We start from the raw sequence: 23,738 nt of genomic DNA, 5'->3' as shown, positions 1-23,738 counted from the left end.
CCAATGGAGTAACTCGATTTTAGGCGATACGCGGTGATTCTGTTGGTATTGTTTATTGTTTAAGCAAATTCTGAAGTTATAAAGTGAAATTCTGGGTAAAATAACCGTTTGATAAGAACTGAAGCGTGTCTGAAGTTGTCGTAGGCGCGTCTAGGCGAGTCGATTAGGACGGCAGACGGCTCCGTTCTATTTTTAGCGGCTAGAAGAGAATTACGATGACGAGATAACAGTATGTATTTTAGCGGACTGAAAGCGCGCAATATGCCGGTAATCACTTTTTTGGCACTGACTGGCTCGAGTCCTCGATTCCTGGAAAAGAGTCTACCGTGACACTCGCGCTAAAAGAATTTCCCCCTTTTCAAAACTGTCTCTTTTCTCTCTCGCTTTTAAGCCAGTGCATCAGCTCTTGAAATATCCCTAAATCTCCCTCTTTTATTGAGGGCTTCGGGTTGGGCTTCACCCTAACGCAAAATTTTAATTTATACGAAATACCAATAGAGCAATGGATTTCTCGTGTACATTTTTCATTGGTTAGACGCTTTAGCGCCTGCTGCCGTCGGAAGGGGAAAATTTTGAAATTATCTCCCCCCCCCCCCTGCAAGTAAAACGTTCAGCGTAAAGGCGCGTCCAATGAAATTTGTACACAACACTGCGTTAGCGTGTTTAAAGGCAAGCTGCGTTCTCCTTGTGTTTGTTACACCTAGGTGTCAAGTGAGACTGAAATCACCGAATAAGCTATTTCGTTACACGTTAGGCTTAGTTTCTCTAATCTCTTTTCGATGTAATTGACCGATTTCAAAATTACGTTTTTGCGCGTGATAGTACCTTTACATTATGAGGTATAACAGGCTTATTTGCCTACTTTTATACCGTAACATGGTGGCGACGTGGCGTATTTTCACGCGCAAAGTATTATAATTTCTTCAAATTTGTATAGGGTTTTTTATTCCTTTTCATTATGGACTACTATTCTACCTTTTCGCATATTTTTCTCCACTTTGCAATGCAGTCCATAGCCGTGGTTCTTATTAATTTAACATCTCATTGGTAGCCCATAACGTATGTCTTTTGACGCGGGCGACGTGTCAGGAGGTAAACAAGACCACGTACTTCTTCATTTTGGTTGTATTATGGAAGGTATTAAAAAGTTGTAATTTGAACTTGAAGGGGTTGTTTAAACCGTAGCCTTCGGCAGCGTGTCGCTAGGGGTCGATTTTCTTCTCGCGATGACGTCAGAATTCGCGATTAATAATATCGCGACTGAAAAAATGGTGTCTGTGAAAGGCGTCGTGGAATATTCCACCATTTCCTTGTTTACTTTAGTGGACGAGTAATCTGCCTAAGAAGGTCAGGCTTTGTCAATATAGGCTGGGGGAATTCTGGCTGTGCTCCAAAAAATATTGCGTTTTAGGCCCGCTAGAGACAGCCGAGGGGGGCGCAAAAAGCGTAATACAGAAAGGGAATTTTTATCTTTATTTGAAAAGGAGGAGTCAGTCTTTGTTGCTATCGGATATTTTCTAAGATTGGCTCTCTTCGAATTTGGCTCGCGGACAGACAAGAAATTGGGTAACTCTAATTTTAGGCTTGAAGTTTCAAACGTAAACATCAAGAATTTTATTGCAGGATATTAACATAAACCATTAAAATCGTCAAAAACTTGGTTCAAATAAATAGACATTGATATAAATGTAAAGAATTACCATTTTTGATATCGTTGAGCTCTGTTCTACCATTTTTATATCGTTGTTTTTATTTTGAACATTTGGATAATAATTGGTCAAATTTACGAAATGATGGGTATTTTAAAAGCTCTGCTCTACTTACGAGGTGGGTGGGAGCAATTTTTTGCACCTGTTAACAAAAGAGGTAAAAAAAATGATTTCGGGGAAAAACGTTGGGTAGGTTTGGAAAATAGGCCAGCTTGGTCCCCCGCCCCCCTTAAGTAACCTGCTATTTTTAAAGAGTAGGAGGATTATGGTATTGTATTCCCGGGTGAAATTCACCAACGGTGTGGCCAAAGGAGGGGGGGGGGGGGTTTAAACGCGGGCTTAAATCTGCGCGGCGCGAAGATCGGTATTTTGCGGGAAGGTAAAACCCCGGATGACACAAGGCGCTTTCTCCAATTTACAACGCCAATTTTACCTTAGGGCCTGCAGTGAATAGGGAAGTGAGTGTGTACACGACTATAGTTTCGGGGTGAGGGGCGGAGGGAGATGAGGATGCGAGAGAGAGGGAGGAAACGGGGGATGCGCGGAGTGAAAGGACGAAGAAGCGCGAGCTGTAGGGCATACCGATAATTCAGTCCCCCCTCGCCCCTACACCGACGCCTGCCGAGTCTGCCGCGAGAACGTTGATAGTAGGAAGGGGGTTCAACTAAAGCGTAGGGGTTTAAATTTAGGCGGAGCGGGGGGGGGCCGCGAGAAGGGTGGGAAACGAGGAATCTGGCATCCAGACGAAGCGGGAAGAAGCTTTCGGTGACGGCGTCTGCTCTCGACGGCGTGACTGCGCTAAAACGAGGAAAACGCGAGCCGCGCGCATGCGCCGTGAGGTGGCGTGGTTGTAGGCAACAGACGCGGCGATTCCGCCCATTGAGCCCAGAAGCCAGACATGACAGAAACGCGCGAGGTAAAGGATTCGTCGTCAGACATGTCCGCGTTTTCCTCTCTCCTCTTCGAATCGCGTCGTAAAAAGATAGGCCTTTAGATACTTTTTTTTCATCCCCGAGCGCTTTTTACTACGTTTCTGGCGCTTCATCCCGCCCTCGCGGATGTTGGCGAAAATCGCTTTTTGGCCCTCGCATCTTCCTCGGCGGTCAACCGGCGCTCCGGGTTCCGTGGCGGCGACTCCGCTTGGGTAGGACTCGATAATCGCGCCTCCTCGTAGAAGTACGGCGCCCGTTCGCCGACTCACCCGAAACCGTTCGTTTCCATTTTCGTTCGTACAAATTTCGCGGGTGTTTATTTCTGCTAGAAAATGGACGAAGGCACAAGCTCGATGCCGGCTTACGCCTCGCCTCATCTGAAGAAAGTACTGCGGAGCTATCAAGCCTCGGCTCCGAACAGTCTTCACGGACCCAACGGTTTGTTGGGTGTCGGACTATGGCCTTCGCGGGAAGGCTCGGCCTCTTCGCCGATCCCGTCGCATCTACCCGGACACTTGTTGGCCCCGTTGACCTCCAGCGCGGCCGAGAGAGCCGTCTACAAGACGGTGAATGACGCGGCGGCGGCGGCGGCCCTCACCAAGAAAGCGTTGCCATCCGCGGCGGCTTCGTCGGCGTCCAACGCGACCGCCGACTACGACCCGTTCTTGGCGCCACCGCCTTTCCCGATACAGCAACCGCCAATCTTCACCCCGCCGGACCAGAGTCGCTGCGAGCGCTCGGAGACCATCCTGGAAGGAGAGACCATCTCTTGCTTCGTGGTCGGAGGCGAGAAGAGACTTTGCCTGCCTCAGATCTTGAACACGGTCCTGCGAGATTTTAGTCTTCAACAGATTAACGGTGTTTGCGACGAACTCCACATTTTCTGTTCGCGTTGCAACAAGGAACAATTGGAAGTGCTGAAAGTGACGGGCATTTTGCCAGCGATGGCTCCGAGTTGCGGACTGATTACCAAAACCGACGCGGAACGCCTGTGTTCGGCTCTGCTGCACAGCAACCCTCCGAGGACTCCTTACCTCGAGGGAGCCGACAAGGACGATAAGCGGCCGTACGCTTTCAAGGTGTACCACGAGTGCTTCGGCAAGTGCGTCGGTATTTGCACCCCGGAATGGTACGCGACGCCCTTTTCGCGTTGTATCGAGTGCGCCGAATGTCGCGGCCTTTTCCCGCCCCAGAAATTCGTGTGCCACTCTCACCGATCCAAGGAGAACCGAACTTGCCACTGGGGCTTCGATTCGGCCAACTGGAGAGCCTACCTACTCTTGGCCAAAGGACAGGACGTCAAAGTGCAGCACCACCTCGAAGAAATCAAACTGAAATTCGATTACGCTGACAAGTACAAGAAAAGGAAACAGGTAAAAGCTCTTTCGTTTCTAAAATACCCGCGCCAACCGAATCTTGCCCGCTTGTCGTAAAACCAAAATATTTCCCATTTTACAAACTGGTTGGCGAGCTCTCATTCTTGGTGTCCTGCCAAAACTGCCGCGTTTCTACTCGATAAGAGTATCCTTTACCAAACCAGTACCCGAGAAAACTGGTTAAAATAATACTACGTCAGAAGCCCTGTTACTCTTTAAATTCGGTTCGCTAATTAATCATATTCAATTTTAGTGGATCTACGAAAGATTGATTTAATAAGGTAGTTTTATATTTCTGAATTTCATTTTTGGAAACTAAAATAAAATGTAGGCTAAAATTCAGTTTTTTTTTACCCTCCCCCCCTTCAAAAGTTGGCTACAAGGGCCGCGGGTGTTTCTAAGCGTTTGTGACCATGCGACTAGCCCCCGTAGTAGCTTTCTCCACTTTTAGCGTCGAAGATGAGCGCGAGTTGCAGGGGGGTGGGCCTTGGCCTACAGGGATCCGAACCTTCAACGTTCAAAAAAAGAAGCTAACTCTCCCGCGTCCGTACCCCACCCGGGCTAGCCCTGTTATAAATAATTGCGGCTGTCGGAGCCGAGGGAGGTTCGCCAAAGCGCCGATTCAATGTCAAACTCAAGGACACACGGAACCAAAATCGATATAGCAGTGTTTCGCGAGTGGGGGAGCTATGGCAGGCCGGCGAATTGGCCGCGTCCAAAAGAGCCGAGGGGAGGGAGCCAGCGGAGGCGTCTGCTAGACGCGGCAGTAATTCGTCTATGCACGCAGCTTGCTGTCTTCCAAATGTGTGTCATATTGACTAATTTCTCACTCTAATATTCTTCATCACATTTTTGCGCTTACCGTAAATACTTTTTTTAATCGTTCACTAATATCCAAAATATACATTATTAGTACCTTCCGTTTGTTAGCGAAGTGAAGAATTATCTAGCTACAGTAAAGGCTGGTTTTCACTAGGACAGAAACGCGAGGGCGGACGCATAAATATTGTATTAGGCCTAACGGGGATTTTTTGCGTCGTGGCGTTTTTGGCCTAGTGAAAACTAGCCCTTACTGTTAAAGACCTAGGTTTTTTTCTGCCAGTCCCCCTTTAAATTAACTTAGTGGAGCACAAATACCCTGGTGGTAGGCCAACCGCTGAACATGTTGGCCTAATTTAAAGGGGGACAGGCAGAAGAAAACCTAGGCCTTTAATTAATAAATTTAGGGAATTATTCGTCTGTCGCTAAGCAACCTCTTCAACTTACAAAACCACGTAGCGTTTGTCGTGGGTAGGAGACGCGTTTTTTCAAGTTAAAACGTTCTAACTTAACCCTTGTCCATTTACTTGTAATATTTTGACCGTTGGTGGCTTTCCATTGTTCAGATTATGAGTTAACCGCTACGTTAATAGCTTAATTGGTCGAATTAAGAGCGTGGACTTTACCCCACCCCGTCCAATGACCTCTTCTTCGGGGATAATGATAGAAATGATTTATTAATATCGACACTACAGACGAAACCCTACTACGGGGAAAGGGGGTTTTGAAGGAAAGTCGAACTTTGAGGCTCGCGTCGCGTGTATATCGTAGCGCTTAGTGCAGTAGGGCAGTAATGGGACTCGGGAGGGTGAACTCAGGGTGGAGGGGGAGGCCTCATCATGGCGTAGACGGTTGTCTGGGTGACGCTGTCTACGTCAGAGGCGAACCTAATATTTGGGCCGCATAAACAGATCGATTTTTGTAGGGTCAGAAACGCGGCACCCTTCGACGGAAAATAACGCGACTTATCGGCAATGACGCCGTGTCGGCGCGCAACCAGCCTACGCCGCCGTTGACGAGATTCTATTGTTACCCTTTTATTCATAGACTCCCGCTATTCGCGGTTATGCTAATCCCTACCTAGACGCCAATCATTATTAATAGCGCTGTAGTAATAATTATCATCCATTTTTACGTGGGATGTTTTTATAGATGGACTAGTTTTACGAGCGGACTTTGACGGTTTATTTTGACTTTGATTCCCTTTTACGAAATATTTTGATACGAATAACTGAATTTTATTCATTCATTGAATGGTGTACGTGATTATTGATACTCGCTCTTTAAATATTTAGAATAATTTTATTTAAAATAATTTAACAAAAATAGTTTTTGTTACAATCTCAATCGAAAGCGAACCAACTACGTAGTAATTAAAGTTATTCTTAAAATTTTAAGATTATCTTTAAACTTTAGTTGAATTAACGGTATAAAGCTTGGTAGATCAAGGGGGGATTCATTATGTTTTGGACCCTTGGATTTTTTTACCATTAAATCAATCCTTTAACCTTCTAAAAGAACTTTTACAAAATCACATCACTTCGCCCCGAACGATTTCGTCAAACAACGCGTATTTCATTAGCTGTTGAAGAGTATTGGTTGCAAAATCTCGCCGCTTTACTCTTGATAATGTCTAGTTTTTCTTAATTAATGGTTAGAAATATCTTGATAAATTCTAGTTTTTCTTAATTAATGGTTAGAAATATCTTGATAATTTCTAGTTTTTCTTAATTAATGGTTAGAAATATCTTGATAATTTCTAGTTTTTCTTAATTAATGGTTAAATATCTTGATAATTTCTAGTTTTTCTTAATTAATGGTTAGAAATATCTTGATAATTTCTAGTTTTTCTTAATTAATGGTTAGAAATATCTTGATAATTTCTAGTTTTTCTTAATTAATGGTTAGAAATATCTTGATAATTTCTAGTTTTTCTTAATTAATGGTTAGAAATATCTTGATAAATTCTAGTTTTTCTTAATTAAGGGTTAGAAACATCTCGATAAATTCTAGTTTTTCTTAATTAATGGTTAGAAACATCTCGATAAATTCTAGTTTTTCCTAATTAATGATTAGAAATATATCGATAAATTCTAGTTTTTCCTAATTAATGATTAGAAATATCTCGATAAATTCTAGTTTTTCCTAATTAATGGTTAGAAATATCTCGATAAAATTCTAGTTTTTGTTAATTAATGGTTAGAAATATCTTGATAAATTCTAGTTTTTGTTAATTAATGGTTAGAAATATCTTGATAAATTCTAGTTTTTCTTAATTAATGGTTAGTAAGATCCTGATAAATTCTAGGTTTTCCTAATGGTTAGAAATATCTTGATAAATTCTTGTTTTTCCTAATGGTTAGAAATAGGCTAGTTATAATGGCCGTTTTAACGATGCATTAAAAATAGTTCATGACGTAATTTATCTGCCGTTGACCCATATCTACTACGGATCTAAAGTAGACCAAAATGAAACGAACCAAACACTATTTTTCGCGGTACCTTTACGCATCAACGCCACGCCGTAGTCGTCATCCAAATATAATAGTTGCTGTCACGAACGTGTAAATGTTCTTTTTTTGTTTTCAACAAGAGTTAACAAGGATTTCGTATCTCTAGAATGATTATAAAACTTGGGCAATAATTGCCGAGCTTATGGTGATTGCATCTCCCCTCAACGAGTAACGGTTGAAGAAGTACGCCTTCTATCTGGCCAATAATATTCTTACGAATTTGAAAATCTATTAAAAAGTCTAATTTCCGCCTTCCACGCTTCTGCTCAACTCGAGATTCAATTGTAAATTTTATGACAGGTTTAATGACACTCCGTCCGTGTTAAAAGTGACGCGCCAAAAACCTCCAGCTGCTTAGACAACAATAATGAAAATAGAACAGTAATAATTTAAAGTTGGAATGTTTAAACTTGATGTCTGGTTTTAATATAAATTGTTTATTTTTTATTGGTTGGGAAAAAAATTATTTGTTTAACTTTTAAAAAGTTAAGAAAACCAACTATTTTAATATCAATGTTACATACTCAAACAGGGTTCGTACACGACCTGGAAAAATCTTGGAATTTGAAAATGTTTCCAAAAGTCAGGGAATTTTAAAAGGTTTCCAAAAGTTCAGGGAAAAGGCAGGGAATTTGAAAATTATTCAAAATGTCAGGAAAAGTCTAGGTATTTGAAAATGGTCCCACAAAGTAAGGGAATTTTAAAATGACCCCAAAAAAATCAGGGAAATAAATGATTGAAAGAAAATATTTAAAGATTTTTAACTCAAACCATTTATTTTTACTACAAAAATGGTCAGGGAAAACCTGGAAATGTCAGGGAATCTAATTCCGTAAATTCTTTACGAACCCTGTCAAAATAGTTTTTACAAAAATTAAATAACCGATTTTTTATTATATGGAATTTATTGATTTTTACACAATGACTTATTTCCAGTTCAATATTTTGTTCTGCCCGGAACAGAATATAAAATTAAATGATATTTTAATTAACGATTGGGTTTGGAACCTATGCATTCCTTTATTCCTAAATTGGAATATATTGTGAATTTAAATCGGATGATTTAAAAAATATCTTGAATTAAATCGTGAAATAAAATATTTCTGTAACAAAATTTTCAATAAAAATCCATATTCTGAAAAGCGGTAGAAATTTTGAAATGTAGAGAAGTGGCCCCAACAATCGTAGTTTATTTTCGTCTTTTTGTGTGTGTTTTTAGAGGGCTTCTAAATATTGTCCCGTCGAAAGCACTCTTCAATGAAATCGCCAACTTAGACGAAATTCCACCAAAATAATAAGATCGGAAATAATCGAAATCCCTCTTCATCGAAATATTCGAATGTATCAGAAATAAACTCTTCGAGAAAAGGGGTTTGTCCTGATTACTATGAGTGGCCAAATTAAATTCCCACGGATAACTTAACGGATTAGTTAGCTGGGAGCGACTTCCAGAGAACTTCTAAGTTAAGCGAAATTGGTAGCAGATCATTCTATAAAATACTACTTATGTGGTTATTTACTTTTGTGTATAGAGATGCAGAAGGTTTGGCCCTATTTTTCATGAACCAGGGAGGCTTAAAAAAAGCATTCTCTGGCAAACCTGCCAACCTAGTTGTCTGGATAAATAGATTTTTGATCAAAATCCTACTCATTTAACGGTTATAGTTTTATACAAACCATTATAAATAGTTAATTAACTATAACCCATTGATTATGTAAATAGTTCAGTTAAGGACTTGATATATTTCAAAATATACTATCTTCACGTAGGCTACCTTAGCTATATTTTGAAAATCGACTTTATGGGTGACGCTTCATAAAATACCAATAAAAATAGGACTGATCATAAGCAGAATTTTTAAAACCAAAGAATAAATAAGTTTGCAAGTTAAACTGGAATAGTACTATGTGTTGTTGGTGAGAGACTGTTGGCCTGTTTAGCTAGGAATTTATAGAAAGGTGTATTGCCGCCGAAGTTTTGTTTTATTGATCGTCGTCGTTCGTTATCTTTTCTCTTCGTGGCCAGTCCACCTTGAATCCGTTTTCCGGTTGTGCTCCTCGAAAGTAAATACGGGTGGTTTCAATTAAACATCTTCAAGGAAATTGCTAAGAAGTAATATTCCCGAAAGCCAGAACCGGCATGTTATTGTTTATATACAGGGTTGTCACACGTCAGGGAATTTAAAAATGGGACTGAAAAGTCAGGGAATTTAAAAATGGGACTGAAAAGTCAGGGAATTTAAAAATGGGACTGAAAAGTCAGGGAATTTAAAAATGGGACTGAAAAGTCAGGGAATTTAAAAATGGGACTGAAAAGTCAGGGAATTTAAAAATGGGACTGAAAAGTCAGGGAATTTAAAAATGGGACTGAAAAGTCAGGGAATTTAAAAATGGGACTGAAAAGTCAGGGAATTTAAAAATGGGACTGAAAAGTCAGGGAATTTAAAAATGGGACTGAAAAGTCGGGGAATTTAAAAATGGGACTGAAAAGTCGGGGAATTTAAAAATGGGACTGAAAAGTCGGGGAATTTAAAAATGGGACTGAAAAGTCGGGGAATTTAAAAATGGGACTGAAAAGTCGGGGAATTTAAAAATGGGACTGAAAAGTCGGGGAATTTAAAAATGGGACTGAAAAGTCGGGGAATTTAAAAATGGGACTGAAAAGTCGGGGAATTTAAAAATGGAACTGAAAAGTCGGGGAATTTAAAAATGGGACTGAAAAGTCAGGGAATTTAAAAATGGGACTGAAAAGTCAGGGAATTTAAAAATGGGACTGAAAAGTTGGGGAATTTAAAAATGGAACTGAAAAGTCGGGGAATTTAAAAATGGGACTGAAAAGTCGGGGAATTTAAAAATGGGACTGAAAAGTCGGGGAATTTAAAAATGGGACTGAAAAGTCGGGGAATTTAAAAATGGGACTGAAAAGTTGGGGAATTTAAAAATGGAACTGAAAAGTCAGGGAATTTAAAAATGGAACTGAAAAGTCAGGGAATTTAAAAATGGGACTGGAAAGTTGGGGAATTTAAAAATGGAACTGAAAAGTTGGGGAATTTAAAAATGGAACTGAAAAGTTGGGGAATTTAAAAATGGAACTGAAAAGTTGGGGAATTTAAAAATGGAACTGAAAAGTCGGGGAATTTAAAAATGGGACTGAAAAGTCGGGGAATTTAAAAATGGGACTGAAAAGTCAGGGAATTTAAAAATGGAACTGAAAAGTTGGGGAATTTAAAAATGGAACTGAAAAGTCGGGGAATTTAAAAATGGGACTGAAAAGTCGGGGAATTTAAAAATGGGACTGAAAAGTCGGGGAATTTAAAAATGGGACTGAAAAGTTGGGGAATTTAAAAATGGAACTGAAAAGTCAGGGAATTTAAAAATGGAACTGAAAAGTCAGGGAATTTAAAAATGGAACTGAAAAGTCAGGGAATTTAAAAATGGAACTGAAAAGTCAGGGAATTTAAAAATGGGACTTAAAAGTCAGGGAATTTAAAAATGGGACTGAAAAGTCAGGGAATTTAAAAATGGGACTTAAAAGTCGGGGAATTTAAAAATGGAACTGAAAAGTCGGGAAATTTAAAAATGGGACTTAAAAGTCAGGGAATTTAAAAATGGGACTTAAAAGTCAGGGAATTTAAAAATGGAACTGAAAAGTCGGGGAATTTAAAAATGGGACTGAAAAGTCGGGGAATTTAAAAATGGGACTTAAAAGTCGGGGAATTTAAAAATGGAACTGAAAAGTCAGGGAATTTAAAAATTGAACTGAAAAGTCAGGGAATTTAAAAATTGAACTGAAAAGTCAGGGAATTTAAAAATTGAACTGAAAAGTCGGGGAATTTAAAAATGGGACTGGAAAGTCAGGGAATTTAAAAATGGGACTGGAAAGTCATCGAATTTAAGAATTTGTCTGAGTTTTTGGGGATTCTCGCAATTGTTTATCAAATGGATCAAGAGAGCGCATTGTGGACGGAACAAAATTAATAATGAAACTTAAATTCGCGATAAAATTAACTTTACAGATACGTGAAAGGCTAATTTATTCAAAAATTAAAGTTTCGGTGGAACCGTTCGATTTTTAAATAAACTGTATTATGAATTAAAACGGTATTTTAATCTCTAATTATTAATTTTAATTAATTACAATAACTTCGTATTAAACCCAAATCGGCCTAACTTGGGCCAAGGGATTAATTTTAATAGCTAATTTGACCGATCGATAGCTCTACCGGCCATTCCGTTAGAAGCTTACGCCCTTCCGAGTTGAAAGGGTAAAGAGTCTTCGACTCTCGCAGAGTGTACCCCTTCGTTCACCTTCGACGTCCGCTATCTGGTAAGGTCGCGTTTTTAGGGTCTATTGTCTCGGCCGCTCCGTCACATCTGTGTAATCTCTAAATATTCATTGAGCAATTACGGCGCAATTAAATTTGTACGAGCCCTTAATCGCGTACGAAAATTTGCGAGTTGGTTCCCTTCGCGTTACTCGTTGGGGAAAAAATTTAAATTATTGATGATTTCAACCTTTGGGTGAGCAAACTTAATTACCGCTGGTACCTCGCGAAAAGGTTTCCTATTTTGCTATATTCCCCTGTGGGGGACTTCTCCCTGAACACCGAAAGTGCTGATGGAAAAGATAATTGATGCTATCAGAAGTATATAAAATCTATTATGCTATAAGTATTTCTCACGGTTCAATATTTGCCTCTTGTGGAATTTGAAAATTGCGCTTTTGTCATCGGATATTAACTTAAAATCATGTTGTTTTTATTAAATGCATTTTCTTTAACGAAACCTTGTTCACGGGATATGACTTAAATTACGTCACTTCCAACTCCGTGACGAAATACAGCTTGACTAATGGCATAAGTCTATAATATTGTTCTTTAAGTTTGTCACTTTGGGGAATATTTTACTGAGAACTAGTAACGGAGTGATGTCATCACAAGAAGAAAATCTTCCCCTAGCGAGGTGCTGTCAAAGGCTACGCGTGACGCGGGAGCGAGTGGACGCAAAACGGCGACGAAACCCGTAATGTAGTCTGTCTTGTGAATAGCTCTCAGTAAAATTATTGAATGTTAAGAAAAGGAAGTGTCACACTTATATAACACAGGGTTGCCACGGTACCTGGAATTCGTGGAAAAGTCAGGGAATTTCAATATGGGTCTAAATATCAGGGACAATTCGGGGAATTTTAAGAATTAGTCTAAAAATCAGGGAATCTAATTTCGGTTGCAAATAGGAAACTTTTACTAAAATTTAGCGTAAACAAATACAAAATTTAGCCACAAAATAAGTCAGGGAATTTGAATTAGAAGAAAATGTGGCAAACCTGTAACAATATTATATACTTATAGTGATACGAGTAACATTAGCAGTGTCGGGCACTTCCCTCGCTAGATAGATACTATATACTTCTGATGTCACGTGAATCTATATAGCTATCCGGGAATTGTATGACATTGGAAATCGTTTTCCGTACTCTTTTAGAGGCTATAGGATCTTCCCGGGCTTTTCTTGGGACTGCCAAAAGTTACAATTTATAACTATTGGCGTTTCTTATCAAAGGGACACGGGGGGGGGGATAATATTAATAACGTAACGTTATGAGAAGGCATTAGTCCCTGGTGGTGGCCGTGTTAGCTGACAGTGTGCCTAAAAGCGAAATACTCCTCTATCCTCTTTGGAATCCACTAGGCCAGCTATCGTCGACTTTTACTAAGTTCTGCGGGCAAAGGGTTTGCTTTTTTAGTTCATCATAGGAAAGCTATCGTGATTAGTGGGGTGAGGGGGTTTGGCATCTTGCCAAGAACTATAGTCGAAGCGAGTCTCGGCTGGATGGGATGAGGAAAGGCTGCGGGTTGGAGCTCGTACGAAGGGGAGCGTCTTCTCTATTAATGGGAGTTTTCTGGCTATTGTAAATGGCTCGCTATCTCCCTACTCGATTGGCTTTTTTAAAAAGCAACCCGCTCTTTGGGGGATAAATTGTTATTTATTAGTCCCACGCGCGCGCTCTGTTCAGTGTCTGCGTTTCCATCGCGTAGTGTGAACGCCGAAAGTTGGGGGACTTATTATTTCGGCGTTGCGTACGGAATTAAATTGGTAACTTTACGGTTATAAGTATGATCATAAGTGTATAATATTGTTACATAACAGGGTTCATACAAACCTGGAGAACCAGGAAAACGTGGAAATATCAGTGAAACAGATTCTTTCCATATAAATCAGGGAAATTTTAAATATTTAACCAAAACCTGGATGCCTCAGTAATTATATATCATTTTTTTCGATTAAACGAAAACACACGGTGCTTTAGCACCTGGAAATATCAGGGAAATTAATTTTCCAAACGTTGATGAACCCTGCATAAGTGTGACACTTCCTACTCTTCACATGCAAATGTTTTACTTAGAGCTATTCGCGAGACAGACTGCTTACGGGCTTCGTCGCCGTTTTGCCCGAGAACTAAGGGGCCCCCAAACGTTTATGATTAAAATCAGTGCTATTTAAAAGGGCCCCGAGTCGTTTTTCGCGGGGGGGGGGGGGGGGGCCCGGAGTTCCTAGTTACGCCACTGAGCTGTATTCTTCGCCATGGCCGCCAAATTGAAAGCGCTCTATTGGTCCCGATCTATCGTTGCATTTTCCAAAAGGCCAGGGAAATTGAAAATGATTCCAAAAGTTCAGGGAAAAGTCAGGGAATTGAAAATGGTCCAAAAAGTAAGGGAATTTTAAAATTACGCCAAAAAAATCAGGAAAATAAATTTTTGAAAGAAAATATTTTTCAAGATTTTTATCTCAAACCATTCATTTATTTCTACAAAAATGGTCAGGGAAAATTGGGCAATTTAGTCAGGGAAAACCGGGAAATGTCAGGAAATTTAGTACGAACCCTGTTTTAGGAGCCTCCTAGTGTCTAAATATGTCCAGAGGGAAAGATACTATTACCATTAAAATATTAGAATGTGTGTCATACTTATTGTTCTTATGTTACTTATGGTAATTAGTACGGTACACAAGTTAGACAATAATGGCGTAGTGCGAACTGAACTTGGTACGTTTGATTTTTATGTTCGCGGCTTGCTGGTAGATAAGAATACAGTCGAATTAAACTAAGCCCTGTGCGGAAAATTAGTTGAGCTTATTGATTAATTTAAGGTGATAAAGGAGTACGACGGTATTACTCGCAGTTGGATGCGAGAAGCTTCGGTTCAAATTAATCATTAGTATCGCTTTTAAATCTGTGCTTAATCAAATTTATTGTAATCAGGGCCGTAGCTAGAGAAAATGGCGCCAGGGGCGAGCTGCAATTTTGGCGCCCCCCTAATATAATAATATGGACCAATTTTGGTGCCCCTATACCCTAACGCGGACGGCTACGGCGCTGGTTGTAATCATATTTTCTTAAAAGGGAATCTTCAAACGTAAAAAAATCTTGTGGATTTTTTGAAAATGGTTTGGAAATTGATAATTGCGCGAAGACTAATAAAAATCGAGCATAAAACGTTATTTATTTTAATCCGCGACCTTTTCGAGTCAATTTAAATTATTTGACTACGTTTCGTGCGATCCTGACGGTTAAATCCGAAGCGGATAAGGTGGTACAGTCTACGCTCTAAATTCCTTAATTTCTAGTCTAGACTTCATTATTGGCTTCGAAACTAGACCCCGAGCTCCGGCAACCTTCGAATCCGTCGGGGGGGGGGGGGGAAGACAAACTTCATTTTATTTTTCAAGGACATTTGTAGACCAAAACATTGGCAGATTTGACTAATAGAAGTGGGAGAGATAAGTTTCTTATTTGCGTAATGGAAAGAGTCCAAAAGAAATAAATTATGGCAGCGCCTGTAGACACCCTATTTCCGGGTTGCGAAACTCGGCCTTCTCCGGAATGAGAAATAAATAAAAAACTTTACCCGAAAACTAGCCTCCCACAAGTCAAACCGTTCTCAATTTTGAATAAAATTTAACTATTAAGACGCCCATTATCCAAGAGTTAAATTTCGGCATGTAGTTTTGCAATTTTGATATGTTGCGCTGGGTGTTGAAAGATTGGACGATGATAACTGCAGGGTTGCCACAGTTTAGGGATTTTAAAAATAGGCGTATATCAGGGAAATTTTAAGAACTTGTAAAGAAAAATTAAAAATCTGGGAATTTAAAATGTTTTGCTAAAATAATTTTATGAAAGTTATCTAAACAAACTTAAGTTTGTATTCGTAATTAATTTTATTTAAAACTTAATCTAAAGAGTAACCTTTATGATAAAGTGTAAGTAAATTTTCGTACTTTCTGATAAAAGTAAAATATACAGTTAAAAATTGACCAATTTTAGGCTTAAAAAAGTATGCTAAAATATCTTAAATGGTCAGGGAAAAATTAAGGAAATATTGTGGAAACTGTAATTTAAACATGGAATGAAAACTATTTTCGGAAAAAGGCCTCGGTCATTTTCAGGAATATTTTCCGACTTACAACACTAATTTAAACGTTTAATTCTTTGGCGGTCGTCCAGAATTTATGTCCGTTTTTGCTACACAAACCGTCTTTAAATTTCAAGGTTACTTATTGCTGTTGCCTAGTGCTTATTAAAATCGAGTTTTTCGTTTATTGGCATCTGAAACCCTCGTACGTCGATACATTTTTGCTTCTCAGTCTGGAGGGGAGGGAGGCAGGAGGGGGTACGCATCGGCGCCGCTCGTGACGACGCGGAAGAGGAAACGGGAAAAGAAACCTCCCGGAGAATGGAACCTCCCACTTCGTATGCGCGCGAGGGGCCCCTCACTTTTATTTTTTTTATGGCAAAAAATGTTTCGGTGTTTCGCGTATTTTGTACATTCAAGATTAACAATTCTTGTTCATTATACGTACAATAATAAAGTTCTTTTATGAAGAATACATTATAACTTATTTCTTTGAAATAATTCTTAATTTAGTTATCAAATTATTCCGTGATATGGGCATGGATTGGAGCTGATTTGGGTACATTTGTTCGAATTTCATTCGTCCGAACGGTGGTACAAATGTCCGAATGCCGGAAAACAGGATCGTATGTCCGAAAACGTATTTCATTTGCCCGAAAAATTTATCACAACTTTTGTTGGTGATTTAGTCGTTCAATTTATGTTAACTTTACTGGCGAATTTCATTTGTTCGAATAATCGTTTGTCCGTTTTTTCGAACATTAGGAATTGTTTTTTTTTATATTGTTAATATAAGAAAATAGTAACATTAACGTGAACCTAACCTAAAATATCAGCAATAAGAAATACTAATTTAGCGACAGAATTCGGACAAGTGATGCTACCGATTCGGACGAATGAAACAAACAAGTTGTCCAATTCGAACAATTGAAACATTTGTTATTTCGGCGGTTCGGACGAATGAAATTCGAACAAATACCCCTTGGAGCTCGGGTTTTGGAAAAGAAATATCCGTTTTATTTGTTTTCAGGGTTGCCTGATTTAAATAACTAAATGTTAAATTTATATTAATACACGTATTTATTATTAACTTTACGTTTTGAATTAAAAGAGGTATTTTTTAAGAACGTTAGCGTTTGACAAACATGGTTGGCTGATTTAAATCAAGTTATTAAAAAAAAAACATTGATTGAAAATGACACAATGTATTTCAATGGAGGAATAAAAAATGACAAAAATAGGTTCTTAAAAAATTAAAATATGTAGAAAATCTGAGCAAACTGAAATATAAAAAATAATAAAATTTCATTAAGATTTAATTTAATTCAAGATTATTTAACTGATGAAAGTACAATATCCGTTAATTATACAGGAAAAGAGCTATTAATTGTATAAAAACATAAATAAAATAAATCGGATTTAAATAAAAAAATAGATTGGTTTGATTTAATAAAAAAATCAAAGAAGTGCCAACCCTGAATAAAAACTTATTTTTTGCATATTAAATCGTTTTATAACGGTGAATAATAAACAGTTAACCGAAATGTTTATGAATAATTGAAAATTTGGTGGTTAATTTATCTGTTCCGCCGAGCTCTAGCGTGGATTAATTAATGTTGAGGGATTTTCCTATTGCAATACTATATCTGCGCATGCGCCAAAGACGGGGCACATCCAGATTAATTTAGTAAACGTTTTTGCTTTTATTACGTTCCGGAATATCCCTGGGCGTTACCAGAAGTTCATAACATATCTCTTAAGAGAGAAGTGTCCATTTAGTCCATTTAGGCCATAAAAATTGCATTGAGGAAGAATCCTTGGCTAAACAACGGATGTGGACACCGCAACACTGTTTTACTGTTTATAGCCATGTTAAAATGTTCCAATCATACTGTGTACTAATTAAGCAGTTTTTTTCAGGGTGACCACCACTCTTATATTTTGATTTTTTTCCTATATTTTCCTATAATTACACTAATTTCGTATTTTCTACTACATTTGTGGAATTGTTTGGGTATGATCCGTTGCAATTACAGGGTTAACACAATACCTGGAATTTCTGGAAAAGTCGGGGAATTTAAACAATTAGTATAAAAATCAAGGAAATGTCAGTGAATTTAATTCTGGTTACAAATATGAAACATTTACTAAAATATTGGATAAAAAATACATTTTATCACAAAATAAGTCCTAGATGCTAGCGTCTATTAGATATTATAGTTGAACGTCACTTCTATACGTCACGAGTGACGCGCTCGATACGTATAAACAACAAGTCCAATGCAGGGTTGCCACGGTACCTGGAATTCCTGGAAATGTCAGGGAATTTTAAAAATTAGTCTAAAAATCAGAGAAATGTCAGGGAATTTAATTTCGGTTGCAAATAGGAACCTCTTACTAAAATATAGGTTAAAAAATACAAAATAAGTCTTTGAAAATCTCCGAAGATGGTCAGGGAAAACCTGGAAAAGTCAGGGAATTTGATTGTGAAAAAACTGTGGCAACCCTGCAATGTTACTTTATAGAAAGGGCTATTATCTTTCAGTGTATTTGCATTATATTCCGTTGCCATTTTAATAATTCGTGACCTCATCTTCAATCAAACCGACTCAAATAAAAATGAATCTCTGAAACTGTCTCGAATGACACTTTCGCGTCGATACTGTTTATGAATTGTCGCGTGGAGAACAAGGGCAAATATTTGGGTGTTCCGTCTGGTGGTGACTGGTGACGTTTTACGGATTAGCACAGCGCATCCGCGTCGCAAGGCTTAATAATATATTCGTCTGCCTGCGTTGGAGTGTTATTAATATAGCCGCGGTATTGTTGTAATTGGGACACGCCAGGTGGGGGGATACGCGTCGTCTGCCTTATTTCCTGTATTCATTCCGGAAAGCACCTTGGCATGACGCGTGTCTGCCGCCTTGGGACCCGACGCTGAGGGTGAAAGTGACACGCCGACTGATTGCAAAGAACCTAATTAACGGGCGACCAACTAACTTCACGTCACTACTCTCTGGGGCTTTATCGTTATCATTATTATTATTATTAATTTATTGTTTCTATCATTATCATTATTATTATTATTAATTTATTGTTTCTATCATCATTATTATTATTATTAATTTGTTATTTTTATTAATTTTGTCATTTTTGTTAATTTTATTATTATTAATTTGTTATTATTATTAATTTATTATTATTATTATTTTTATTTTTATTACTATTATTAATGCAATGTGTATCAACTAGCTGACGCTGTAATAGTGTTGTTTTGATACACAATAAACAAGTTTCCATTTCCATTATTATTATTATAAATTTATTATTATTATAAATTTATTATTATAAATAAACATTTATTGAATTGAATTGAATTATAAATTTATTATTATTATTATTATTATTATTATTATTATAAATTTGTTATTATTGTTAATTTTGTTATTATTAATTTGTTATTATTATTATTATTATTATTATTAATTTGTTATTTTTATTAATTTGTTACTTTTATTAATTTGTTATTATTATTATTAATTTATTATTATTATTATTAATTTATTATTATTATTATTAATTTGTTATTATTATTAATTTTGTTATTATTATTGGTTATCTATTATCAATTACTCGATTATAACCTTCAAAGGCTTAACGGATATTTTTGCGTCGGCCCCTCGCCGTCTGGGCGTTTTGGCTCTACTGAAAAGTAAGCCTTTGCCTCAATGTTTCTGAACATCAGATAGCGATATTGAAATTTCTTAATTGTCCTCGCCTTATAGTCACCAGCACCAACGTGGTTTAACTCAAAAGAGGCTTTGTTAAAGGTCACGGATCATTATGCGCATAATATACCTTGCTGAGGGACTCTATCTCTATGGAGGTCGACATTGCGTGTTACACGTCGCCATTACGTGTTGCATTTAGCATGTTTAAGGCGAGAGATCCGACATACGTAGAAATTCCGTATACCCTAAGAGAAAAATAGTTTTAGAAATCTTGAAATCGGTTTGTAAATTTCGAAATCTCCGCGAAAATTAGTTCAATAATCTCGAAATCAGCTTAAAAAACCAGAAATCAACACTAAATCTCAAAAACAGTTTCTCATTTGTGAAATAACTTTGAGATTCAAAATTCCGTATGCAAAATTTTTAAATGACGGATTTTGTCAGTTTAGGGTTTTCACCCCGTTGCGAAATCGGGTAATGTTTTCAAATTTGCAACTTATAATTAAAGTTATATACATTTTTGTCGTGTAGAATTTGGGCCCGCTATAAAAATTCAGACTTAAAAAAATAATTGCAAATATAATATTAAAGAAAATTTATAAACAACACTTGGCCCTGACGTACGTACGTTTGAAATTAGTGACATTGTTAATAAAATAAAATGCGGAAAAATTTCCAGAAATTTATTTAACTTTTTAATCGATATATTACAAAACATTAATAGTGTTACATTGTTTATCAGTTTAAAGCTAGTCTGGAAGTTAAGTATTACTTTTAGATTCGAAAAAAATAGGCAAAAATGCCGCTTTATTTAAATTTGCAAACAATGTATTAGACTAATCATGGAATGGGACCTTTTTTTATTTTCGGAAAAATACGGAAAATTTTCCGGAAAAAAGGCCTCTGTCATTTTCCGACTTACAACACTTTGAAATCAACCAAAACGTGGATGGAAAATATGATACCTGACTTGAAAAATTTAATCCTTATAATGTGCACGTAATAGTAAGTTTTCGAAGGTGATGTCCCTGAAAAACAACCCGAACTTTCTGACGCAATTTTTTGGGGCAGCGACCGTCGAGCGCATCTCGGGTTTCTATCTAGTCCATTATGTGGAATTTTCCCGATGGCAAAATCGTAAAAGCTCCGAGCGTAATGTGTTCTGGGGATTAGCTCAGATCGAGGGTTAAATCTTGCCTGCCATCTAGATATTGCGTTGCTTCCGAGTGGGGAGCCTGTCATCGTATAGCGTTACGCAACGATCATATCGGCTTTTGTCCAATCCTTGACTTGGCTAATCCGCCTAATGCCGGATGAATGCTTTTTTCCCGTGAAGAGGGAAAGCTTTTATAAATAGATACTCGGTTACGGTGGTATGTGGTAACTGCCATGCCAGATCTTGATTGTCTAGGTATGCCTCCGCTGGTGGTTTAGGTCTTAGTAGACTTTACCTATCTTCCCGTTTTGAACGACCAACTCGGTGAACTTTCGAAGATGCAAGATTTGCGTGAAATTTAGCGTTTTATACTTTGTTATATTTGTCTCTTCTAATGGCCGAACAACGTTCATACAGACTTGGAAATATCAGGAAATAGGCCTTTCTATAAAGTAAAATTCGCCTTCTTGTTTTGATGTTGCTTCTGCGTCACGGTTGACGTATCGATGACGTTTTGCTAAGAAAATCATAAGAGTTAATTGGTGTTTCTATAAAATACGGGAGGGGACGTGTAAAGGTTTTTTTTTCATTAGCTATAGTTATTGAAGATAAAGATTTGGGAATTTGAAGTTCACTTGCGAAATGCGCGTGCCAATTAAGTACTAAAAAGCTTAAACTCGTGACGCGTATAATTTTTTTTTGAAACGCCTATTTGATGAGGCACCCTGTTTTTAAGCATAAACTAAACTGATCTGAACTGCTACGTATTTCGTGACGAATGAGCTATATAAAAACATGTTCAGCAAGCTTAGCTTATTTTATAGAAAGGCCTATTTGATTGTTGACAAAAAAGTCACGAAAATTTCAATTTTCCAGTAAAAATAAGGGAATTTTATGAGGGTTCAGAAAGTTTGCCTTAAAGACAACAAATTTACATCAATAAGTTTTTCTTATTAAAGGTTTGACTTATTTACTTGTGTTACATATTATAATTTGCGACAAAGTTATCTTACACCTGGAAATATCAGTAAAAAATCCTGGAAATATCAGGGAAATCGGTTAGCCAATAGTTGTATGAACCCTGGTTTATTTTTTGGTCGATGTTTGGTATATAAATATTCTTCCCTTTATGGCAAAATTGTGTATTTTCCGAGCGTATGGCGAACTTCGTAAACACTAGGTGTTTTTCCTCTCCGAATATTTCTGCATTCTTCGATCGCCATTATAGGTTATTTTAACTCCACATCTATTACGGAAAAAAGGTTTTGGCCCTTTTAGCTTTGTTGTATCATATGTAACATTGTAACTCATAAGTATGCTTCTGAATAACATTTCAATAGACGCCAAAAGAAATTATTCGCTTCAAAATAAAAACCGTCAAAAGGAAGGGTTTTTAAATTAAAAACGCGTGAATCTCGATGATATCGCCCATTTTTTCGTCGCACGTGTAATTATTTATTCTGATAATAAAATAGAATCACGTGGGCTTAGCAATATTTATCTGCATTTGTCTTAGCCAATAAGATTATCCCTTCCGAGCAAGCACGCGCCAATTTACACAATGAACCGATGAAGATTTTCAAATCAATTTCTTTTAAGATCTATAGAAAAAATTCCAATGCTACCTTGTTTCACAATAAACCCAAAGATGCTGAAATTCTTATAATCCTTGGCGATTGAGAGGGTTACCATGGAAACGAAATCACGTGATCGCGAGACTAGAGATAAGCTATACATTGTTAAAATTAGAAACGCCCGTTTTCTAAATCCGCCGCACTAACTTCTTTTCCCATTAGCATAAGTGTATAATATTGTAACATAAGTGTGACACTTCCTACTCTTCACATGCAAAAGTTTTACTGGGAGCTATTCGCAAGACAGACTGCATTACGGGCTTCCTCGCCGTTTTGCGTCTGCTCGCTAACGCGTCACACGTAGCCTTTGACAACGCCTCGCTAGGGGGAGATTTTCTTCTTGTGATGACGTCACTCCGTTATTACCTCTCAGTAAAATATTTCCCAAAGTGACAAACTTATAGAAGAATATGATAGACTTTTGCCATTAGTAAAGCTGATTTTTGTCACCGAGTTGGAAGTGACGTATATTATGAATAAGGTTTCATTAAAGAAAATGCGAGCGCTGTAAGGTACAAGTACTCCATAAAACCATTGAAACCGAGTTACGTCGAATAATCGACAGTTTTGGTCCCTTATCTGACTTAAATGTCCCTCATTTTTTCGACGTCTTTTTGTTTTACGTCACATTTTTAAAAATTATTTGTCGGCACAAGGCTTTTTCAAATAGCGCGAAAAGTCCTCCGGATTGCGTTACAACGACGACATCTATGGCTAGACATCTCTTCGTTATCTTATCCGCGACATATTATCGTCTCGACTACCTTCGACGGAACGCTGATAAGCTGGAATGTTCTCGAGCTATTACGCAATTTAATCGACCAATTTCCCATCCTGAAGACTGATATGCCTTTTCGAAAAGGAAAAGTCGATAAAATTCGTCTAAAATGGTCCGCGTGTAACATTTTTGCTTAATTTTGTTGGTGAGAGAAGTTTTTGACTCGGGTTGCATTTTTTAAGGGGGAAGACTACAGTAACCATTGTCTAATTTCGCGCTATTTCAAGCTGAACTCTTTTAATTTTGTATTTTAACTTATAAAATTAATATTAAGTGTAGAACAGCCCCCTGTTTAGTGCTTAAAATAATTTTGACCATTTTAAATTTAAAAATAATTAAGTTATTACGTTTTAATTCGGACCCCCGGAGCTAAACAAGTTGGGCAAGCGCCCAAACTACCCTTAGTTAGGACCTTATATCTCGTTAACTATTAATATTAGAATTATCAAAATTATTTTAAGCACTAGAGGAAGGTTCAGCCTAATAAGAAAAATATAATTCAATTGTGTAATTGTTAAAACAGAAACGTTCAGCTTGAACGAAAAAGAGGCTTTTACTGTATTCTTCCCCTTTAATAAAATCAAATCAATCGATTTTTTTATTTAAATCGGATTTAATTTAATTGATTTTTATACAATTAATCGCTCTTGTATAATTAATGGATATTTTACTTTCATCA

General features: G+C 37.6%; 1 protein-coding gene across 1 annotated transcript in view; it reads left to right on the top strand.

The window, feature by feature from the left end:
- Window positions 1-2,155: 2,155 nt before the first annotated feature.
- Snoo (Sno oncogene) overlaps window positions 2,156-23,738 on the top strand; it is a 111,656-nt gene continuing 90,073 nt past the window's right edge. The window contains exons 1-2 of the mRNA XM_090159745.1: window positions 2,156-2,167; window positions 2,971-4,014. Of these exons, the coding sequence (XP_090015871.1) occupies window positions 2,974-4,014 (1,041 nt within the window). The 5' untranslated portion in view covers window positions 2,156-2,167; window positions 2,971-2,973. The remainder of the gene's footprint in view (window positions 2,168-2,970; window positions 4,015-23,738) is intronic.

This window comes from Leiobunum rupestre, chromosome 10 (assembly GCF_980474605.1).
Source record: "Leiobunum rupestre chromosome 10, qqLeiRupe1.1.hap1, whole genome shotgun sequence".
Taxonomy (NCBI): Eukaryota; Metazoa; Arthropoda; class Arachnida; order Opiliones; family Sclerosomatidae; genus Leiobunum; species Leiobunum rupestre.
The sequence above is the reverse complement of the archived record's forward strand: the minus strand, read 5'-3'. Positions and strand labels throughout refer to the sequence as shown.